General features: G+C 46.6%; 1 protein-coding gene across 2 annotated transcripts in view; it reads right to left on the bottom strand.

Annotated features, from left to right (window-relative positions):
- PCSK6 (proprotein convertase subtilisin/kexin type 6) overlaps positions 1-20423 on the bottom strand; it is a 189835-nt gene that overhangs the window by 20588 nt on the left and 148824 nt on the right. The window contains exons 14-15 of one of the 2 annotated variants that reach the window (XM_044232007.1): positions 5153-5332; positions 4945-4983 (exon numbers count right to left, since the gene is read on the bottom strand). In XM_044232007.1, the coding sequence (XP_044087942.1) occupies positions 4945-4983; positions 5153-5332 (219 nt within the window). The remainder of the gene's footprint in view (positions 1-4944; positions 4984-5152; positions 5333-20423) is intronic. The other variant, XM_044232008.1, reaches the window with a different exon arrangement.

Below are 20423 nucleotides of genomic sequence, written 5' to 3'. Positions count from 1 at the left end.
GGAGAGCCATGCGGGGAGCTCTGTGGCCCTCCAGCAAGCCTGGAGGGAGGAAATGTCAAGTGCCCTCAGACCCGGGTGGGGCAGGTCCACAGGTGTCCTGTTCACCCGGCCTGAAGAACGTGACCACAGCATGCAAAGAACAGCACTGTGGTGGGACCCTCCGCCTACCTTACCCCTGACCCCCGCCCGCCGGCTCTGGGCAATGGCTCCAGAAACCCTCCTCATGTGGGGAGGGACCCAGCAGGGTATTATGAAGGCTTTTGAGTCTTTAGAAGAAAAAAAGCCTTCTGTAAGGTTCGAGTTGTTGGAAGGGGTGGGGAGCCAGTTCAGAAGCAAAGAAGAGGTGATTTGCTGGCCACCAGCGTTTTCATGGGGATGCAGGCAGAGACAAAAGTCCCCATTCTCTGCCGCCCACAATGGGTCTTTGCTGAGGTGTACAAAGCCCTCTTCATTCGTCCTTAAAGGGCCTGCAGACCTTCCTAGTGTTAGACCCGGTTTATTTTGCTTCCCTCCCCGAAGGTTTACTGTTGTTGATATTTCCAAAGTTTTCATTGTGGGTCCCACTGTGAACCCCTTTCAAGGCTGCATTCGTGCTGGGCTGGGCTGGGCTGGGGAGGGCTCTGCAGTTGGTGCCCCCAGTCTGAGTTCAAGCACTCGGCCTGCCGTGCCCGAAGCTTATCACGAAGCCTACCCTCACCCACCCCCCCTCCTTCCCCAGCTCCAGACTGCTGGGCTTCTTGTGCAGTCAATTCTCCTTTGATTTGATTCCTGCCCACCTTCTTCCAGGTCATTCATGGGGGAGAGCCTCAGAAAGCCTTGCTTCCTGCTGCCTTGTTTTCTATGACCCACGGCGCTGAGTACACAGAGGAACTGGATTCCTGGGCTCTGCCCTTTCCACCTAGCCCCTCCTGCAGTGGTCCCGAGGATACTACCTTTAGGACCACAGTGATTTCTCCCCGAGAAATCCAAGGGAACCAGCAGGTCTGTCTTGCTTGATAAAACAAACAATGTCTTCAGTCTTAAGGACATTGGCGGGGGACAGGGAGGAGAAAGAACGATTTTCCCACTCTATCCTGGCATGGGAGACAGGAGCCCCGGGAGATGGGACTGGATTAGGGTTGTTTATTGTTAAATTCCCAGCACCTAGAAAGGTGTGTGGCATAGGGCAGGTATCCAATCAATATCAGCTGAGTGGCTAAAGGGTGAGAGAATGGATAACAGAAGAATAGGTGGAGGGGTGCCTGGGGGGCTCAGTGGGTTGGGCCTCTGCCTTCGGCTCAGGTCATGGTCTCAGGGTCCTGGAATTGAGCCCCACATTGGGCTCTCTGCTCAGCGGGGAGCCTGCTTCCCCCTCTCTCTGCCTGCCTCTCTGCCTACTTGTGATCTCTGTCAAATAAATTAAAAAAAAAAAAGAAAGAAAGAAAGAAAGAAAGATGGGTGGAAATTGGGAAACATCCACAAACAGAATGTTCTAGAATGTCCCAAGAGAGGGACAGCCTTGGGGAAGGCCTGGTTCATGGTGTGTGTGGACTGGACTTCACCCTCTTCCTCCCTCCCGTGGCCCTCTGTGGTGGAGAGGTTGGTTCATAACCCGAGGGAGCCCCATGCAAGGCTGGGATCCACCCAACAGTGAATCAGGCAACAAAACCCGACCTGGGGGACTAGCTGACCAGTGGTGGGCAGCCCCCGGTGAATAGCTTGGTAAGACACTGCCCAGGGCAGGATGCTTAGATGAGTCTCCATAAACTCCCTCTACTCCGGCTGTCTACTTGAGTTGTCTCAAAGAGCCCAATATCAAGATTCTGTTCTTGGACTCAGTCGTCTTGGCTGTCTTCTCCTACTCACTCCATCACTCTTAAGATGGTGTGTGTTTTTTTCAGAATGCTGGAGCACGTTCCCTGGGTGAGCATATACTCCCTAGGCTCCAGACAACGAGGGGAACGTGATTCACGCACTGACTACCCTCGGTCGCCCGGCTACACGGTGTTACGGGTGTTCCGATGACACAGGCTTATTTGGAATCTCTACCTTAAATCTTTTGGGGGAGAAAATCTGGAAGTCAAAAAGCCCCACCAGCAAATGTTACAAAGCCACCTGGGAGTTCTAGAAGGCCCTTCTCATCAAGTGGTGCTTAGACCAGTATCCAGGAACAGGAGGACTTGCTAGGTATCCTGATCTGTCCCCTGCCCTGCGTGTCATCCAGGAAAAGTGTGCTAGTACCTCGCCAGCAAACCACCGGACATGAGGTGGAGGAAAGGGGCAGGGGGTGGCCGCTGCAGACAGGAGGTGTGGTTGAGACTACCAGACCCCTTTCACTGCCCGTCTAGCCTGCCCTCCTGACAGCTTGCGACCCCGGCCTCAGCTCTGCTAGGTAAGCGCCAATGGGCCCCAAGACTGTGACCCCACACAGTGCTGCACTGGCCATGCCATGCGTCCTGATTATCAGCTCCCCGTGCCCTCTGAGCTGTCCTGGAATGTGTCCAGACAGAGGCTTCGGGGGCTCCTGGCTCCCCTCAGCGCTGCGTGGCTGACCACACTCTCCCAAGCCATCTTCAGCCCACATGCCCTCCCCTCCTGAAACTGAGGCTTCCCTTCCTTCCCACGACCTGCTGTCCTTCCCTCAAGGCCACTCTCCTGGAGCAGCCCAAGCCCATCGCTGTGGCCCACCACCATCCTGGCTTCTCTGGCTACCTGGAATCACCTGGCACAGCCTCCAAGTTCCCCCAGACCTGCTGAAGCCGCCTCTGGGGTGGCCCCCCTCACTGGTACACCTGGTGCTCTCCGGTGGCCTCCAGCTCATGTCCCAGCAGGCAGGCCACCACCACAGGCTCCCCATCTTCAGGACACAGCCACTCACGTTTCCCTGGCACCTTACCCGGCCATGCGGCTACTGCCCTGCCTCCCCCGGGGACCCTCCAGCCTCTCCATCTCCCAGCCCTACCCCCTCCATTGGATTTCCATACCTTCATTGACTTCAGGAATCCCAGACTCCACCACTACTATGGATTTCCACTTGCCATGGCCCCGGGGAAATCACTATGGCCACCTCCTCCATCCCCCTTCCCAGGAACAATGTTGACTGAAAATATGACCACGGCCGTCAGCATCGGGGCCCGGCCTTTGCCAGGGTGGTTCTCCTGCCAGCTCCAACCAGGCCACCAGATACCCGTCACAGGAGTCGGGGAGGCTGGACTCCGTCTCTGCCCCTTGCTCACCTCCTGCTCTTCATCTCTTGTCCCTGGGAGCACTGGCCCCCCATCTTTGCCCCCCAGTGGAGGGTTGTCCAGGACCCCCTGTTGCTGTCTCCCGGGACCACTGCTCCATCGGACCTCCCTACCCCTTCCCAATGCATGGGCCCTCGGTGGGGGGATGGGGGTGGTAGTGGCTACCACCAATGTGTGATCCTCATCCCCACGCACCTCTGACTGCGGCCAGTTCTCCGAAACCTTGAGAACCTTCTCCCCCGGGTGAGCACCCCTGCAAACTCCTGCTTCAACCCACCTTATCTCCGCTAAAACTGCAGAAAGCTCATCATAATCATGGGGCCACTTCAAAATCACCCTCTCTTTCTCTGAGCTTCTGCATTTGGGCATGACTCAGCTTCTTCCACAAGAGCCACGGATGGGCAGCCTCATCGCACAAGCCCTTGACCACGGTCTCTAACATGGCTGCTCCTTCCCCCTCTCCCACTCCCTCCTCCCCATTCTTCTCCCCTCCCCCCCCTCCCCTTTCTTCTCCCCCTCCTCCTCTTCTCTCTCACCGACCTCCACACCACAGCATCCTCCTGATCTCACCCCTCTCTTGCTCCTTCCCTGTCTCTGGCTCTTCCGGCTGTGACTGGCCTGCCCGTCTCACTTGCCCCAAGACTGTAGGGACCTTCCTTGAGAGTCTAGAGCACATCCTATTCCCACGGAGATGCCCCCTCTATCCACCCAGGCTGGGTTTGGGAACACTAAGTCACTTGTGGCGCAGGGCACCCTATTTTGTGAGATTCCAGAATAGTGTAAGGTTAGTCAGTAGCAGATTTTAAGGAAAAAAAAAAAATCAGACCTTTATTAATAATTACTGATTCTTGCCACCACTTATAAATCACAGGGGGAAACAGCAGGTTAGCCATACATAATTCAATGCTCCATTTTAAAGGAACAGCAGAAGAAATTTAAAATTGAATCAACCGTAATTTATGCTTGATATGTATCAGTGGAATTCTCTGTTTTGTTACTTTTCTTTTTTCAGAAGCTATTAGATAACTCAAAACATCAATATCCTTAGATATCGCCCATCATTTATCAAGCAGCTGGAGTATTTAGCTAAGGGAAATATGCCCAACCAGAAATACTTGGTTTTTTACAAATCACCGTGGGATGGTTCAGAGGGAAAGGAAACTGACATGCTAATCACGACCGTGCCCAGCCCAGTGGCTCCAAAAGTCTGAAGCCATTCTCCAGGCTCCTGTCTCTGTGCAGGGGGCCGGATGTCCAGAGCCAAGGGGTCCCTCCCCACTGACAATGGTATGGCTGGAGAAGGGGGATTCACGCAAGGCATCTCTTATCTCCTGTGAGATGCTTAACCCCTTCTTGGTGACATCGGTATCTACTGACATAAGGTCCTGAGACCTTCTCCTGGGCCATCATCCCAGCCCTCGAGGGCAGTCAAGACTTGTGCTGCTAGCTTCTTTCCTGGCTATGTTCATTCAACCCGATCCTCCCGGGTCTAGTAAGACCTGCATCCTTCCCACCTTTTGGCTATAGGGACAGAAAGTGGATGGACTTGAGAGGGTCAGGAGGCTGAGACATGAGACAAGAGATTTTGAGGATGAGATGGAGCCTCAGGAAGAGGCCCACTAGCCAGGGGGCAAGTCCCAGTTCTGGTTGGGCATATAGAACCTTCTGTTTCCCGGCCTGAGAACGTTGGAGAATACTTACTGGTTTGAAGCATACTTACTGGTCTGTAAAATATTAGGAGAGCCGTGGGTGGAAGGAGCTGTGTGAGTGCAAATTACCATCATTATTACAACTTCCAGGAAAGAAGGAAGACCCACCGTCACAATCCCCACCTTTTGCCAGGAACGGTCCCACACTTTAAGAGCCACAGTGGAAAACCAAAAGTCAGAGGCTGGCCTGGCCATCTCCTCTGGCTACAAGTTCATTACCTGTGTAGTCCTCTTCATCCTCAGGAACCTCGGTCTGGGGTGGAGACAGAGCAGCCTTGGGGGGCTCCAGCACAGGGGCCGAGAGCTCCAGCATCCGAGAGCGTGACTGATGGGAGCTGAAGGTATTGTAGGGGTGCTCGGCGGTGCCGTACAAGATGAGGCTCCATTCCTTCAATTTCCCTGAAAGGCACCAAGCCCAGAGTCACTGGCCAGCCTGAAACCTCCCCCAGAGAGCTCTTGAGGGGCCTGGCCCAAGTGCAAGGTATGAGGCTCTCACTACAAGGTTCCGCACCCACCATCTTCCTTCCTAGTCACCCGAAGATCAGGGATGCACCATGACTGCCCAGGCCGTGTTCTCTGTCCCCAGGTCTCACTGTACCTCCCTCGACCGGTCTCCCCCCATCCCCAGAGAGCAGATCTGGGGCCTGGCCCTGAGCCTTGCCCCATCTGCTTCAAACAGGACAGCTGGGTTACACCAAGGAGTCCTGCTATTAGGAGCCCTCACCATGGACCATGGAAAGATTGGTCTTGGACTCCTTCCTGTGTAGCCCGGCCAGGTGGGCAGGGAAGGGGGATGTGGTGACAGTGGTAGTGCAAACCCGAAGGTCCGAAGAGGCCGAGTGTAGGGAGGACATCCTCAAAAATGGCAGGATGAATGGCGCAGATGCCAGACCATGTGGGGGGAGGTGAGAGGCATGGGAAGGACCGGGTACCCGGAGCATGTATGAGGCAGGGTAGGGAGATGGGGCGGGGGCAGCAGGGACCCCACCCCGCCATCCACCTCCACTTGGGAATGATGACCCATGCTGCTAGGTCTTCCCAGGGGTAAAGAGAAGTGAGAAACCTCAGCTGCAGTCTGCAGGTGAAATCTGGGTTGTTAAAAAGCAGGTCAGAAGCCAAGTTAGATGGATGTGGGGGGCCGGCCCAGGTGCAGGCCGGAGGTCTGGCCTTCCCAGCTTCACCCTTGTGTCCCTGAACAGTCAGAGCAGTGAGACCACGTGGAGGAGATCACTGCTGTCCCTCCTGTGCAAATGAGGGGCTGCGGTCCATTGCGACCAGCAAGGACCCACCATGGCTCCAGCCCAACAAAGCCATCCAGCTGGAGAGCCCCTCCAGGAAACCCTCGTAACCAGCCATGGGGACCAAGCTGGGGACAGTGGCTTTGCCAGTTCCATGTCTGCGTAAGACAGAGACAAATCTCAGACTTTCCTCTTTATTTTCTATCTCTGGGACTCTTGGCCATCAGTAGGCTTTAGGTGAGAGAAGTGAGCACTGATTCTTTGCTGCTGATTTGCGTTTTTATTGTCACTTCTGCTCCTATCGATTCCCTTCTTGGCTCTGAATGGCGGGCCATCTGTCCTTAGATATCTGGCTCTATGCTATCTTTTTTTTTTTTTTTTAAGATTTTATTTATTTGTTTAACAGAGATCACAAGATCACAAGAGAGGGGAAGCAGGCTCCCTGCTGAGCAGAAAGCCCGATACGGGGCTCTCGGTCCCAGGACCCTGAGATCATGACCTGAGCCAAAGGCAGAGGCTTAACCCACTGAGCCACCCAGGTGCCCCTATATGCTATCTTTGCAACACGGGCAGCTCTGCTGGTATGACTTGAATCTTTTGTTTGAATTCCAGGAATACCTTACTCTCCTGAAATCCTAGAACAGGTGGCTCCTGCTTGCCCACATACTCCAGAAGCCTATGGGCTGTGATCCATCCTGTCCAAGGTGCAAGTGGAGGCCAGAGGCAGAAGGGGCCTGCACATACCAGGCCACACTCCCCCATGCTGTTCTAAGTGGTGTGTGATGCTGATTGGGTTATACCATGTGGCACACAGCCACGCCCTAGCCAACCAAGGTCCCAGGCCCCGAAGCCTGCAGCCCTCAAGCCGTCCCAAGTTAGGCCCTGCATCCATGTGGGCCTCTCCCCGCCTGGCCAGGTCCCGAGGAGGCAGGTCCTTTAATCTGCAAACACATTCCTAAGCTACTTCCTAGGACACCGACTTCCAAAGGGCCTGGTTCTTCTAGACGCTCCCTGGCCCTTTCCCTAACGCATTCCTATCACAGGCCACAGGCCATGAGAAGTACTTGGTGGGGTGTGGGTGCGAACACAGTCCCTGGCTGTGAATTATCATCCGTTCTCAACCTCCGGAGACTAGACAGGAGCCAGATTTCCAAACCGCCCAGGAGCTGGGCATGTTAACTGCAGGGCAAGGAACTGATGAAGGAGGAGGGGGAGGCGTGAGAACCACAAGATAGGGAGCAAGGCTCTGTAAGCTGTCATTGGAGTCGAGATCTGTTTCCACCCTCTAGCGTGGCTCCAGAAACACTCACCAAGGGGTGAGGCCAGTAAAATTAGATTCGCATTTTCAGATATAGCTTTGGTAGGACAAACAAGAGAGGCCACTCTGAGCTCAGGACCAGCACAGGGAGCACAGGGAGGGAGAGTGGAAGGAATTCCAAGAAACCAAGACAGTAGACCTTAAAAGTTCTCATCACAAGGGGAAAAAAATTGTGTGTGTGTGTGTGTGTGTGTGTGTGCATGCCTATATAAGACAATGGATATTAACTATACTTATTGTTTCTCTAAGTGTGTAACTGATGAGGGAACAGAAGGCTGGCTGAGGACAAAGCAAAAGTCTGATACCGGGCAACCTCCCCAATCCCCAGTCCTGGGTGGGACATACGTGACATTCTTTTCTTTTCTTTTCTTTTTTTTTTTTAAAGATTTTATTTATTTATTTGAGAGACCGAGATCACAAGTAGGCAGAGGCAGGCAGAGAGAGCAAGAGGAGGAAGCAGGTTCCCTGCTGAGCAGAGAACCCGATTCGGGGCTCGATCCCAGGACCCTGGGATCATGACCTGAGCCGAAGGAGACGCTTTAACCCACTGAGCCTCCCAGGCACCCCCATATGTGACATTCTTTAGGAATCTCCCAACTATCTTAATGTTAATACCTTGCTAGAGGGAAAAATCTTGACAATGACAAGGTCTCAAGGCATCCGGTATCTTATAGATCTCTTCAGGAAAGTTCTATTGAAACCTCCCTTTTTCCTTACCTCCCCTAACCCCATTGTACATAACCTGCCACCCCTCACAACCGCGGGGTAGCAGCTGTCTCTACCCACGGGTGCTGTCCCTGTGCTTTAATAAACCACTATTTTGCACCAAAGATGTCTCAAGAATTCTTTCTTGGTCATTGGCAACGGACTCCACCCCACCGAACCTCACCTATATTCTAAAACTTCATCATATCTATTGTGCAGTATAGGTAAGTGAAGTCCTTACTCTGTCTGCGAATCAACTTGGACCCTGCTGGGTATTACTGACATCTCAATAAACTGAAAGGATAAGACAAAAAAAGAATTTTAAGAAACCAGCAGTAGACACTGCCTTGGTGGGGAGGCTAGGGTTCAGGAACAGAAAAGAGACTTCATTTTTTATTGTAGTCCCTTGGGGACTATTTGATTTTTTTTTTTAAGAGCTTCAGCGTATATAATTTAAGAAGAAATTTAGTTTAATGGGGAAAAAAGTGGTTGTATAGTCAAAGAAAAAAATTTTTTAAAAACTGTGGTACTCAGGGCTTTTGGCTTATGTTTCTGAATAAGTAATAAATACAAATAGCTCAAACTCCAAATGTATGAAAGGGAATACAGCAGAGCCTGCCTCTAGCCTCATCCCTGGGCCACTGTCTCTCTTACCACAGGTGACCCCGTTACTCATTTCTTTTGTATCTATCCTTCCAGAAGCATTTTATTCTTTTTTTTTTTTTTTAGGATTTTATTTATTTATTTGATAGAGAGAGACACATCGAGAGAGGGAACACAAGCAGGGGGAGTGGGAGAGGGAGAAGCAGGCTTCCCGCTGAGCAGGGAAAAGGGAGCCTGATGCGGGGCTCCATCCCCGGACCCAGGGATCATGACCTGAACTGAAGGCAGACGCTTAATGACTGAGTGACCCAGGCACCCCATTATTCTTTTTTTTTTCTTTAAATATTTTATTTATTTATTTGTCAGAGAGGGGGTGGAATGCACACAAGCAGGGGGAATGGCAGGCAGAGGGAGAAGCAGGCTTCTTGCTGCGCAAGGAACACCCCCCCGCCCCCCGCCCCCCGCCCCGCAACATCCCACCCATGCTGGACTCAATCCCAGGACTCTGGGATCATGACCTAGGCCAAAGGCAGACACTTAAGCAACTGAGCCAAGCAAATATGAGCATATGTTCTGCCCTGTCCCCCTTTTTAACACACCTGATAGAACCTTCCACACCTTGCTTTTTCCATTCACAATGCATCTTGGTGACCTTCCCATCACTGGATCAGAGAGATGCTGAGTCATTTATTGAGGGTCCCCAGGTGATGGGCATTTAGGTTGTTTCCAGGTTGCAATTACAAAGAGTGCCATAACCTTGGTCACATGAAGAGGGATCCAGGGAGAAAAAAAGAAGTCCCCATGGGTGACCAGGTCCCAATGCTGGTTCCCTCCATGCTCACCATCCCCAGAGTCTGCTTTCACTTTGGGGAGATGACTCATATGGGTACAGAAAACCACAGAAAAGTAGAAGGAGGGCCCTCAACAGCACTGCCTTCTGAGGCAGGAGGATTTTAAAATGTCGGCCTGCTTTGGTCAAAGCATTTAACCAGAACCTATTATTTACTATTCAAGACACTCAACATGCCTGTTCAAGTTTACCCTGACAAACACCCAACCAATACCACTAATTCCTTAATTTCCAGGAGGGGGCGTCTTCAAAGACATCCAAATCCAAATTCTTTGGTTTTTCTTTTTCCATCAGATTCCTGAGACTGTAGAAGAAAGAATGACAAATCCACCTGCTTAACCACTTGGGGCGGGCACTGCCAGGACTCTGTCTCCAGATGTCACCAGCAAAGGCCCGGGCAACAATAATTGTGGGAGAGGCGGACGGTAATCCTGGTTAATGCCAATAAATGGCTTTATCATCATTCACTATCTTCAGTGCAGCGTTTCCCCTCAAAGAATTGAATTGGTAATGAACAAACAGGATTATTCCCACTATTCAAAGGAAGAACCAGCATTAAGGGAGTCTAGGGTCGAAGTTGCCAATAGGAAAGCACCAGCCATCACAAAGCTTTTCTCTGCCCAGCGTTTTGAATCAAGCATTAGAAATCCTCCAGAGGGGAATTTACAACTGGAGACAAAAGAGGGTAGAAGTGGGGACAAGGTTTTGTGAGGCTAAGGACTCTGAGCTAATACTTCTCAATTCTTGAGTTTTCTTTGCCCATAAGAAGTTATGAACAATAAAGAATTTATTAATCCTCCCTCCCACCCCTAACACTGAAAACATGCAGGGAGCAATTCTTTAGTCAAAACATAGTAAAGAAATTCTTAGAAAGAATTCTAAAGAAAAAAAAAATCAAGAAATACTTTTTGGTCCCCTCCCCCCCAGTAAAAGGGTTTTTTTTCTTATAAGAGCCACGGAACCTGATTTAGAAAGTTTACAAAGTTTAATGAAGAGGTTTTGGTGGAAGGAATAAAAAAGGCTCACCTCCCTCTGTTTATAAAAATATACAAAAACACTTTAAAGGGGGATTTTATGGTATGTGAATTATATTTCACTATATTTCAATAAAGCTATTATATAAAATACTGTGTGTGTGTATATGTATATATCCACACACATATGTGTGTATTATACACACATGGAGAGAAACCCCAACATCTACTCAATAAATTTAACACATAATTAAAAATTCACTTTAGGGCCACATTATGGCAACTAAGAGGAAAATAAAGGAAAATAAAGGGAATATAGGAAATGACCTGGAAAGGTCAAGGAAGAGTGAACACATGTGTGGGGACCCCCCCCAACTTTGTGTGCTTACCCTTAGAGCCTGAAGTAAGACAGGGGAGATGGGAGAATCTTCTCTATGATCTTGTAAAAACCATTAAAGAGGATATTTTCAGTACCAGGAAAAGGACCTAAGAATCCAAGCTCCAGCATTCATTTAGGTGAGAGGTAGAAACAAATCTACATTTGGTGAAGAAAAATCGTTGTCTTGCATGGTAATGCACAAAATAACATCTTCCTTAATGGCACCAATGAGGTGAGATAGGAAATGCTCAAATACCACCTTTTTTTTTTTTAACATTTTTTACCCTTTTCAAAGTCATGAATGAACAGTTTGCCAAGTCAAGGAATGCTACACAGTTGAGGCCAAGACAGAAGTCCTTTATGTCATCTTTTCACACTTTGAGCTTGATCAAATAAATGTTCATGTACTATGTCCTAGTTTCTCAATATTAGACACTATCCAATGACAACCTCCCTAGGACATGGTCACATCCCCTCCCGTATCCCAACACTCTGTTAACACCATTTCTTACTTGGTATTTAGTGCCTTCTCCCCCAATCCACTCCAATTTCATGTTGTGGGAGATTTCCTCAGGTCTTCTAAGCTATCTGTTGACTTTCTAATTTTTGCCTCATGTTTGTATTCTTTAAGGCATTGATCTGGTTCTCCCAATGCTCTTTTCTCAAAATGCAGAAACCTGTTCTTGTTTTATAGATGAGATATTTCCTCTTATTCTTCCTGAGGACACCTATGAGATAACAGAATTTATATATTGGTCTGTGCCCCAGATCTTGGCACAGAGCTCCTGAGACCCTATCATTTTCTAATTGAGAAGGACAGTAGGAGCATCTCTTGTTATAATATTTGTCTTTGACCCTGTCCCTGACTCAGGACTCCTAAAACCTTGTACATTCCTAAGCACTGTTTGTTCTATGGAGATGACTCTGGTTGGGCTTCTGGTCATCAAAAAGACCAAGCTATGATTAGAAGCATGGAATTTTTATCCCTGTCCCTCACTTCTGGAGAGAGGGGCTAAAAATAAAGTCCGTAATTGACCATGCCTACATGAGAAAGCCTCCTTAAAATCCAAATAGTATGTGATTTGGGGAGCTTGTGGGTGGGCAAACAAATCCATACCAGGAGGGGGATGCACCCCAAATGTGCGGGGATGGAAGCTCCTGCTCTCAGGCACCCCCAGTCCTCACCCTCCCTATGTATCTCTTCATCTATGTATCTGTACCCTTTATCATTTCCTTTAATAAACTGGTTGAGTGTAAGTAAGTGCTTCCCTGAGATTTGTGACTGAGTCCCAAGAGGAGTTCTTTAGAACAAAGATCTATGACTGGTGGGTCAAAAGCAATGGTGATAACCTGAACTTCATACTGGCATCTGAAGGGGATGTGAGTGTGTAGGTGTGGTGGGCAGTCTCGTGGGACTGAGCCCTTAAGCTGTGGGACTGGATGCTATCTCTGGGTAGATGGTGGCAGAACTGAGTTAAATTGTAGGACCCCCGATGGGTGTGACCAAGAATTGCTTGTTGTGGGTCAAAACCACACACTTGGTGACTAGAAGTGTTAGAGGTGAAATGTTCTATATGAATAGTAAAGGAGATACACAGGAGGAAAACACAGTAAGGAATAACTGGAGTCTTCCCTACTCAGGGGAGGAATAACTAAATTTTTCTATTTTACATGACCAATTATAGTTTCTAAAGTTTTCTTTCACCACCTGACTTATTCTTTCTCCTCCAAGTTTCTTCTCTAATGCTGGATAATTTCCTCAAATGTCTGGTGGTCCTCGTGGGGGTCTTTTCATATTCAGTAGTAAGGTACTCAAAAGCTGATTGGGAGCTCTGTGTGCTGGAATATGGAAACGTACTTTTTTTTGTTCATTCATTTTGTATATGGCAAACCTGCTGGCTTGTACAATATAAGAAAAGAAATGTTATCATAATATGTAAGGTGGCTCAGAGGTAAACATGGCTTACATAGTAAACGTAAACACTTCCCACCAGAACAATGGAGGTCAGAGGAAAATATATTATCTTTACAGTGCTAAAATCATGTGTGTGTGTGTGTGTGTGTGTGTGTGTGTGTGTCTATACAGAGAGAGAGAGAGAGAGAAAGAGAGCATGAGAGGGAAGAAGGTCAGAGGGAGAAGCAAACTTCCCATGGAGCTGGGAGCCCGATGCAGGACTCGATCCCAGGACTCTGGGATCATGACCTGAGCTGAAGGCAGTCACTTAATCAACTGAGCCACCCAGGTTTCCAAAATTGGATCTATATTTTCAAAGATTTTATTTATTATTTTGAGAGAGGGAGAGGGAGCGAGAGTGAAGAGAACAGAAGTTGGGGGAGGGGCACAGGGAGATGGAGAAGCAGACTCCCCACTGAGCAAGGAGCCAGATGTGGGGCTCAATCCTGGGACTCCGGGATCATGACCTGAGCCAAAGGCAGACACTTAACCAACTGAGCCACCCAAGACTCCAGAAATCTGACATTTAAAAAATACTGCCAATGCTGGAGTGCCTGGGTTGAGCCTCTGACTTGATTTCGGCTCAGGTCATGGTCTCAAGGTCATGAGACTGAGTCCCTTGGGTAGGGTTCCACACTCAGCATGGAGTCTGCTTGAGATTCCCTTTCTCTCTCCCCCTCCACCAGTCTCTCTCCGTCCCAAATATATAAATAGATAAAATCTTAAAAAAAAAAAACAAAAAAAAACACATGTGAAAAAAACACTGCTAACCCAGAATTCCATATCCAGTGAAAATACCATTCAAGATTGGGTGGAGTCATGGAAACCTCACAAGGATTGCCTCAAAACAGAGTCAAACTCAAAGGGTCAACAAATGAACAAATACATTTTTAAAAACAAACAAATCAAACTGGTTGAAATAAAGACATTCTGAAATAAACCCAGCCTGGGCCAACTCATAGCCAGCATGACAACATGATAAGAAATGAAAAAGGATATTCTTCAGGTAGAAGGAAAATGATACCAGATAAAAAACTGGATCTGCAGAAAAGAATAAAAAGCACCAGAAATGGAAATACGCAGATACACAAAAAAGAGTGGGTTTCCTTCTCTTACTGTCTTTAAAAGACAAAGACTGCTTAAAGCAAAAATATCACTCTAAAATGGAGTTGGTGATATATACAGAAAAATAAAATATATGACACAATCAAAGCACCAAGTCAGGAGTTGGGGGGGACAGGAAGATACTGTCCTTAGGCTCTTACATTTGTGAAGTGTGAAGCCATGTGATGATAATTCTAAGTAAACTGTAATGTATTAAGGATTCATATTGTAATCTTTAGAGTAACCACATGAATATGGCTGAAAGTTCAATAAAGGAAGTAAAATATAATATTCAAAATTATTTAATCCCCCTCCTCCAAAAAAAGGGCAGGAAACAAGAAACTCTTTTTTTTTTTTTTAAAGGGCTGGAAGGGAGAGAGAGGGAGACAGAATCTTAGGCTGACTTCATGCCCTGCACAGAGTCCAACAGAGGGCTCGATCTCATGACCCCGAGATCACAACCTGAGCTGAAACCAAGGGTCAGACACTAAACTGACTGAGCCACACAGGTTCTCCAAAGAGAAGCCTTTTTAAATATTGTCAGATTTTGCTTAACATTGAACTTAGAATTTTCATAGGTTCTTGACTGAGACAGGCTGAAAATTCTCCATAACGTGCTGTTGGGATTCGGCATAAAGGATACACAAGCTTCATTCAACTACTGGGCACTGTTTCCCTTTTTTCTGCTGTGTGGTAGAGTTTATGGAATATTGATGTTATTTCTTCCATTTGAATGTTTAGTGGAGTTGGCCAATTCATCTATCCAGCCTTGAGTTTCCTTTTAAATTACAGAAACAATTTCTGAGGATAATTTTAATCTTTATTTTTGTGTGTGTCAATTTTACCAAGTTGTAATTTTTTTTTTCTTGGAATTGCCTATTTCCCTTCAAATTTATTTTTCTCTCTTCCTCTCTTTTTTTGGTCACAAAGTTGTTTATCATGCCTTCTCCCAGTAACTTTAATGTATACAGGATTTATAGTAACGTTCTTCGTTTTCATTCCTATAATGATATATTCTCAGTTTTTTGCCTTGACTGGTCTTCCTAGAGGTTTATCAATTTTATTTGTTTCTTCAAAGAACCAATTTATGGTTTTCTTGATTCTCTCTTCCATATCGTTGCTTTCTATTTTATTAATTTCCGCTCTTAACAACATTTCCTTCTTTCCGCTTTCTTTGCATTGATGCTATTGGTCTTTCTCTACCATCTTAAGTTGGATGCTTAGCACACTAATTTCCAGGCTTTCCTCCTTCCTAATACATGCAGTTAGGGCCATAAATTGATGAGGGAACAGAAGGCTGGCTGAGGACAAAGCACAACCGGACACCATGCAACCTCCCCCTACCCTCCACTCCTGGGTTGGGGGGTGGTGGACACGTGTGACATCCTTCCAGGAAATTCCTAACTATCTTTTTTTTTTTAAATTTATTTGACAGACAGAGATCCCAAGTAGGCAGAGGGGCAGGCAGGCAGAGAGAGAGGCAGGAAAGCAGGCTCCCTGCTGTGGGGCTCGATCCCAGGACCCTGGGATCATGACCTAAGCAGAAAGCAGAGGCTTTAACCCACTGAGCCACCAGGCACCCTAATACCTTGTTAGAGGGAAAAACAACCTGAATGTGACAATGGCAAGGGCTCTAGGTATCCTGCCAGTCTTCTTTAACATATGAAAATCCTTTTGAAACCTCCTTTCCCTCATTTCCCCCAACTCCCAAGTATAGAATCAACCACCCCTCAATTCCCCCTCCCCTGACTCCCTCCATCCCCGCCCTGGCAGCAGCTCTTTCCGCCCAGGGATCCTGTCCCTTGTGCCTTCATAAAACCACTATTTTGCATCAGAGATATCTCAAGAATTCATGCTTGGTCGTTGGCTCCGGACCTCACCCACCAAACCTCACCTAGATTCCCAAAACCACATTAAATTTCTCCGTCTCCATTACTCCACACTGGCATCCCACTTGTTTGCACATGTGCTATTTTTATCATCATGTAGTTTTACATATTTTCTCATTTAAATTATGGTCTTTTCCCTTGGACACATGAGTTATTTAGAAATGGTTTTCAATTTCCCAGTGTATGGGCTTTTCCTAGCTATCTTTTTATTCTGATTTTTAACTTCAGTGTAACGTTTGAGGATGACGTTTATATACTCCCGTAGGCTGAAGCTTGCCAAAGAGCCCACTGTGTGGCCAATTTTCATAAATATTCCATTTAATGCTCAAAAAGAAATTGTACTCTTTGGATGGTGGGTACACTGCTCCAACAGGCCCTTTAGACTCAACTTGTCAGTTGCAACATCAAATATATTTGGGGCATATTAAATCTCCTACCTTGTGTGTGGGTTTGGTTTTTTCTCTTTGTAGATTTTTTTTTTTTAAAGATTTTATTTATTTATTTGACAGAGAGAGATCACAAGTAGGCAGAGAGGCAGACAGAGAGAGAGGAGGAAGCAGGCTCCTGGCTCTATCCCAGGACCCTAAAATCATGACCTGAGCCAAAGGCAGAGGCTTAACCTTCTGAGTCACCCAGGCACCCCTCTCTTTGTAGTTTTAACAGTTTTCTGCTTTGTATATTATGAAGCCATGTCAGAATTGAACCAAATCTTCTGTCAAGGTGTAGTAATACTCTTCCGTTCTAAGGATGAGCCTGTTGTCCTGACATTTCTGCTTGTCTGACGCTCGTAAAACCCACACCAGCTTTCTTTGGGTTCGTATTTGTTTGGTATATCTCTCCCCATCTGCTTTAGTTTTTTACGTTCCTGGGTTTTGTGTGTGTGTGTGTGTGTGTGTGTGTGTGTGTGTGTTTTCTGTTTCAGAGAGCATTCCTTAGAGTTCTAGGGGTCAGTCCCAGCAGGATGCAGACAGCATAATTAAACTGGGATAATCCAAGGGCACTTTGATAAAGAGGCTGTTTACAGAGGTGTGAGCGGAGCACAACAAAGCGCCAACTTTGAGGAGTGGGGTTCGTTAGGGCTAGCAACAGAAGGTGTGTTAAGCCCTTCTGTGGACTATGTTCTCCTGGCGAAGGGAGGGCAGGGCTGTGACCCTGAAGGATGCTGGTTACTGCGGGCAGCTGGAGGGAAACAAAACAAAACAAAACCCCATAAATAAATATCTCCTTCCTCCTTCCATTCTCTTGTGGCGTTTCCCCTTGGCTGAACTAAACGGTAAGCCACAGGCAAAGAGTCTGTGATGAGGCTGGCCTCCTACAACCGGGATGGGGGGAGAAGAATGGAGAATGGGGCCGGTGGGCGGTGGGCGGGAGAAACACACCTGATACATCAGCAAGTGAGTTTTTAAAAAGTCTACTATGACAATTTCTGTCTTCTCAACTGAAGCCAATGTACTATCTACCTTGAGTGTAACTACTGAGTTGGACTTGTTTTGCGTGTTCTGTCGCTAGTTTCTTTTTCTTTTCCTCCTCCCCCCCCCTTAATTTTCTGTGCCTCTGAGGTCCCAGCTTTATGCAGGTGCTCTAAAACTCTCTGGGTGGGCTCCCCAGATCCGCAAATACCCCAAGACACAAGCCACCATCATCACTCCATTGATCTGACTGTCAACATTTCAATCAGCATTTAAAATTCTCTTCTGTGGACAGGCAAGACCCCTGGTCTTCCTATGGTCTGAGGCAGGATTCTAGAACATCTTTTAATATTTCAATTCTGTCTTTGATTTGGGATAATCTTTTAGTGGTTTAGAAAATATATTTACCTTACACTAAAGAAAAAAAAATTATAGAGAAAATCAAATCCTAAAAAACTAGGAATGAAAATAAATTATCAAAACTCTGAAGGAAAACTTTCAGATTATCTATAAAAAAATTAAAGGTCAACTAGCATACCAGAAAAAATATTTATAGGAACTATGACACACCCTGTGTTATTACACTGCATTTTTACCTGGAGTACTTCTCAACCTACTAATGACAGGACTGAGACCTCCTCGGACAAAAACAGAAATGGCAATTTTCCAAAGAAAAACACATTTTTCCACAAACGTTTGGAAAAGGTACTCATCCTCATTAGTAATTAACACAATGCAAATTAAGGAAAGATATCCTTGGTTTTCTCTGGGGCTGGCCAGTGAGTGTGCCTGGTGAGATTGTAAATTGGTTCAATTATTTTGAAAAGCGAATCAGTGATATGCATCAAAAAGTAGATATATGCTTCCATCTTTTATCTGTCCCAGTGATTTACTTCTGGTGAATGATCCCCAGGAAATAATTTTAAATTTAGGAGAAAGCTTTCTGCACTAAGCTATTTATAATAGCAAAAAAAAAAAAAAAAAAAGGAAAGGAAAACAGACTACATGTCCAACAATAGATGTACGGTTTAAATACATTATGGCATTCCAGTGAAGTTTTATTAAAAAAATATATAAAATGCTCCTTATATAAAACGCTACTTATAAAGGATATATAATAACATTAAAAAGTGCTTGATACGCAAGTAATAAAAAGAAATACAAAGTTATGAAGGCAGTATGGTTAGAACTCTGTAAAACGTCAGGAAAAAAAAAAAGACCAAATGGAATTACAGATATATTTTTGAACATGACATGTTTCTGAAAAAAAGTCAAATGTTCAAAAATTAAAGGCACTTAAACATTTGATGGTGGATCTGTTTGCCAGAACGCTGACCAGCGCAGTTAGCATGAACCTCGAGGTCCATCTTTGTACCTAACTGCTAACACCTTCTGAGGAACCTCAGAAAGGGGTTTTAGGAGAGCTCTTTCTCTTCTCCACATCATTTTACTTTTCATTTTCAACTGCATTTAGAATTTTATCTGCAACAGTAAGATAGTAAAGAAAAGCCTTCTCTTTTTGTTACATTCACCATCGGGGGTCACAGAACCAAGTCGAGAATGTCAGGATTCACAACCACGCACCGCAGTGAGGGGTCGGACCCTCACCAGCTAAGTGGGAATCCACCCTTCTTTTTTTCTTGAACTAAGAGACCCGGGGAATCGTATTACTCTTTGTGGTCCCTTGGACAAGTAGAAGCGAGGTGAAAAGACCTGCTGAAATACTTGAATCCTTGAATTAATACTTGAACATTAAATACTTGAATATTCAAGTATTCTTGAATACTTGAATATCAAAGCAAATGGGGTTAGAAGTCTGGGGCATCTGGGTGGCTCAGTGAGTTAAGCCTCTGCCTTCAGCTCAAGGCATGATCTCAGGGTCCTGGGATCAAGCCCCACATCGGGCTCTCTGCTCAGCAGGGAGCCTGCTTCCCACCCCCCCTCTGTCTGCCCCTCTGCCTACTTATGATCTCTGTCAAGTAAATAAATAAAATATTTTTAAAAAGGAGCGAGGGTTAGAAGTGAGACTTTTGGATAGCTGTGCATGCGCTGACCATTTGGAAACCTTACTGAGCTCTCGGCTTCTATTTCAAGAGAAGCAGGAGTGGTACTCTCGAATGGCACTTTCCAGAAACAAGAGAGTTCAGTAAGAAACCTGAAAGCTGACACAGGAGGCTCATGATTTCAATCTGACTTCCTTTCTAGCCGCCAGTACAAGAGAGACTGAGTCGCTGATCACAGATTGCCAAATTTCAACTCATCCTGCAAACGGAGATGAGCTCAAAACAGATGTCAGTTAAAGAGAAGTCTGTAAAATAACAATAAAATGAGAAAAGCTTTGCTCTTAGGAAAAAAAGAAATGCATGCAACAGCTAACTAACTGAAAGGAAATCAGAAAACCAGGGAGCTTTTTATGATTTAAAAAAAAAAAAAAAAGGAAAAGAACAGTCACACAAGAGAGACTAATTTCTTCCACTTTTAACTGATTATTAAATGTTTTACTGAGTGTGCACAGCCGAAAACAGAGTTGATTAAAATTATATGAGCTCTTGATTTAAACAAGGTTCATGGATGCACGCACATTCAGTCACTCAAATCCTCCTCGACTGTGGGCCGGGGAAGAGACAAAAAGCCTTAGCATTGAATCCCCAAAGGCAAACTCTGTCTGCTGACAGTGGAGTCGTACTACACCAGTTTGAAACATGATGTTTTTGATCGTCTCTTTCTCTCCAATATTTCCTACAGATTATTAAAACTCATGTTCGGTCGGCAACCTGAGCGTGTGCCCAGGTTCCCTAGAAAATGGGCGTCCGGGGCCAAGCCTACAGGCCAAGGGCTGAGGCTTTATTGGGAGGTGTGACCCGGGGTAACAGGAGTGAGGAGAAAGGGGGAAGGTGGGTTAGGGCTAGGGAACAGACACTAAGCTGGCCCAGCTTCACAACCAAACAGCAGGGAGCTTGGTGAGGGGACATCTTCCAAAGAGCTTTGGGGGACTGTGGGGCAAGGGCAGGAACTTATCTCCCGGCTCTCACTGGGCAAACCTCTTGTGCGCTTCCGGTGTGTCCCC

This window comes from Neovison vison, chromosome 13, assembly GCF_020171115.1.
Source record: "Neovison vison isolate M4711 chromosome 13, ASM_NN_V1, whole genome shotgun sequence".
Taxonomy (NCBI): Eukaryota; Metazoa; Chordata; class Mammalia; order Carnivora; family Mustelidae; genus Neogale; species Neogale vison.
This window is presented reverse-complemented; position numbering and strand designations above follow the sequence as displayed.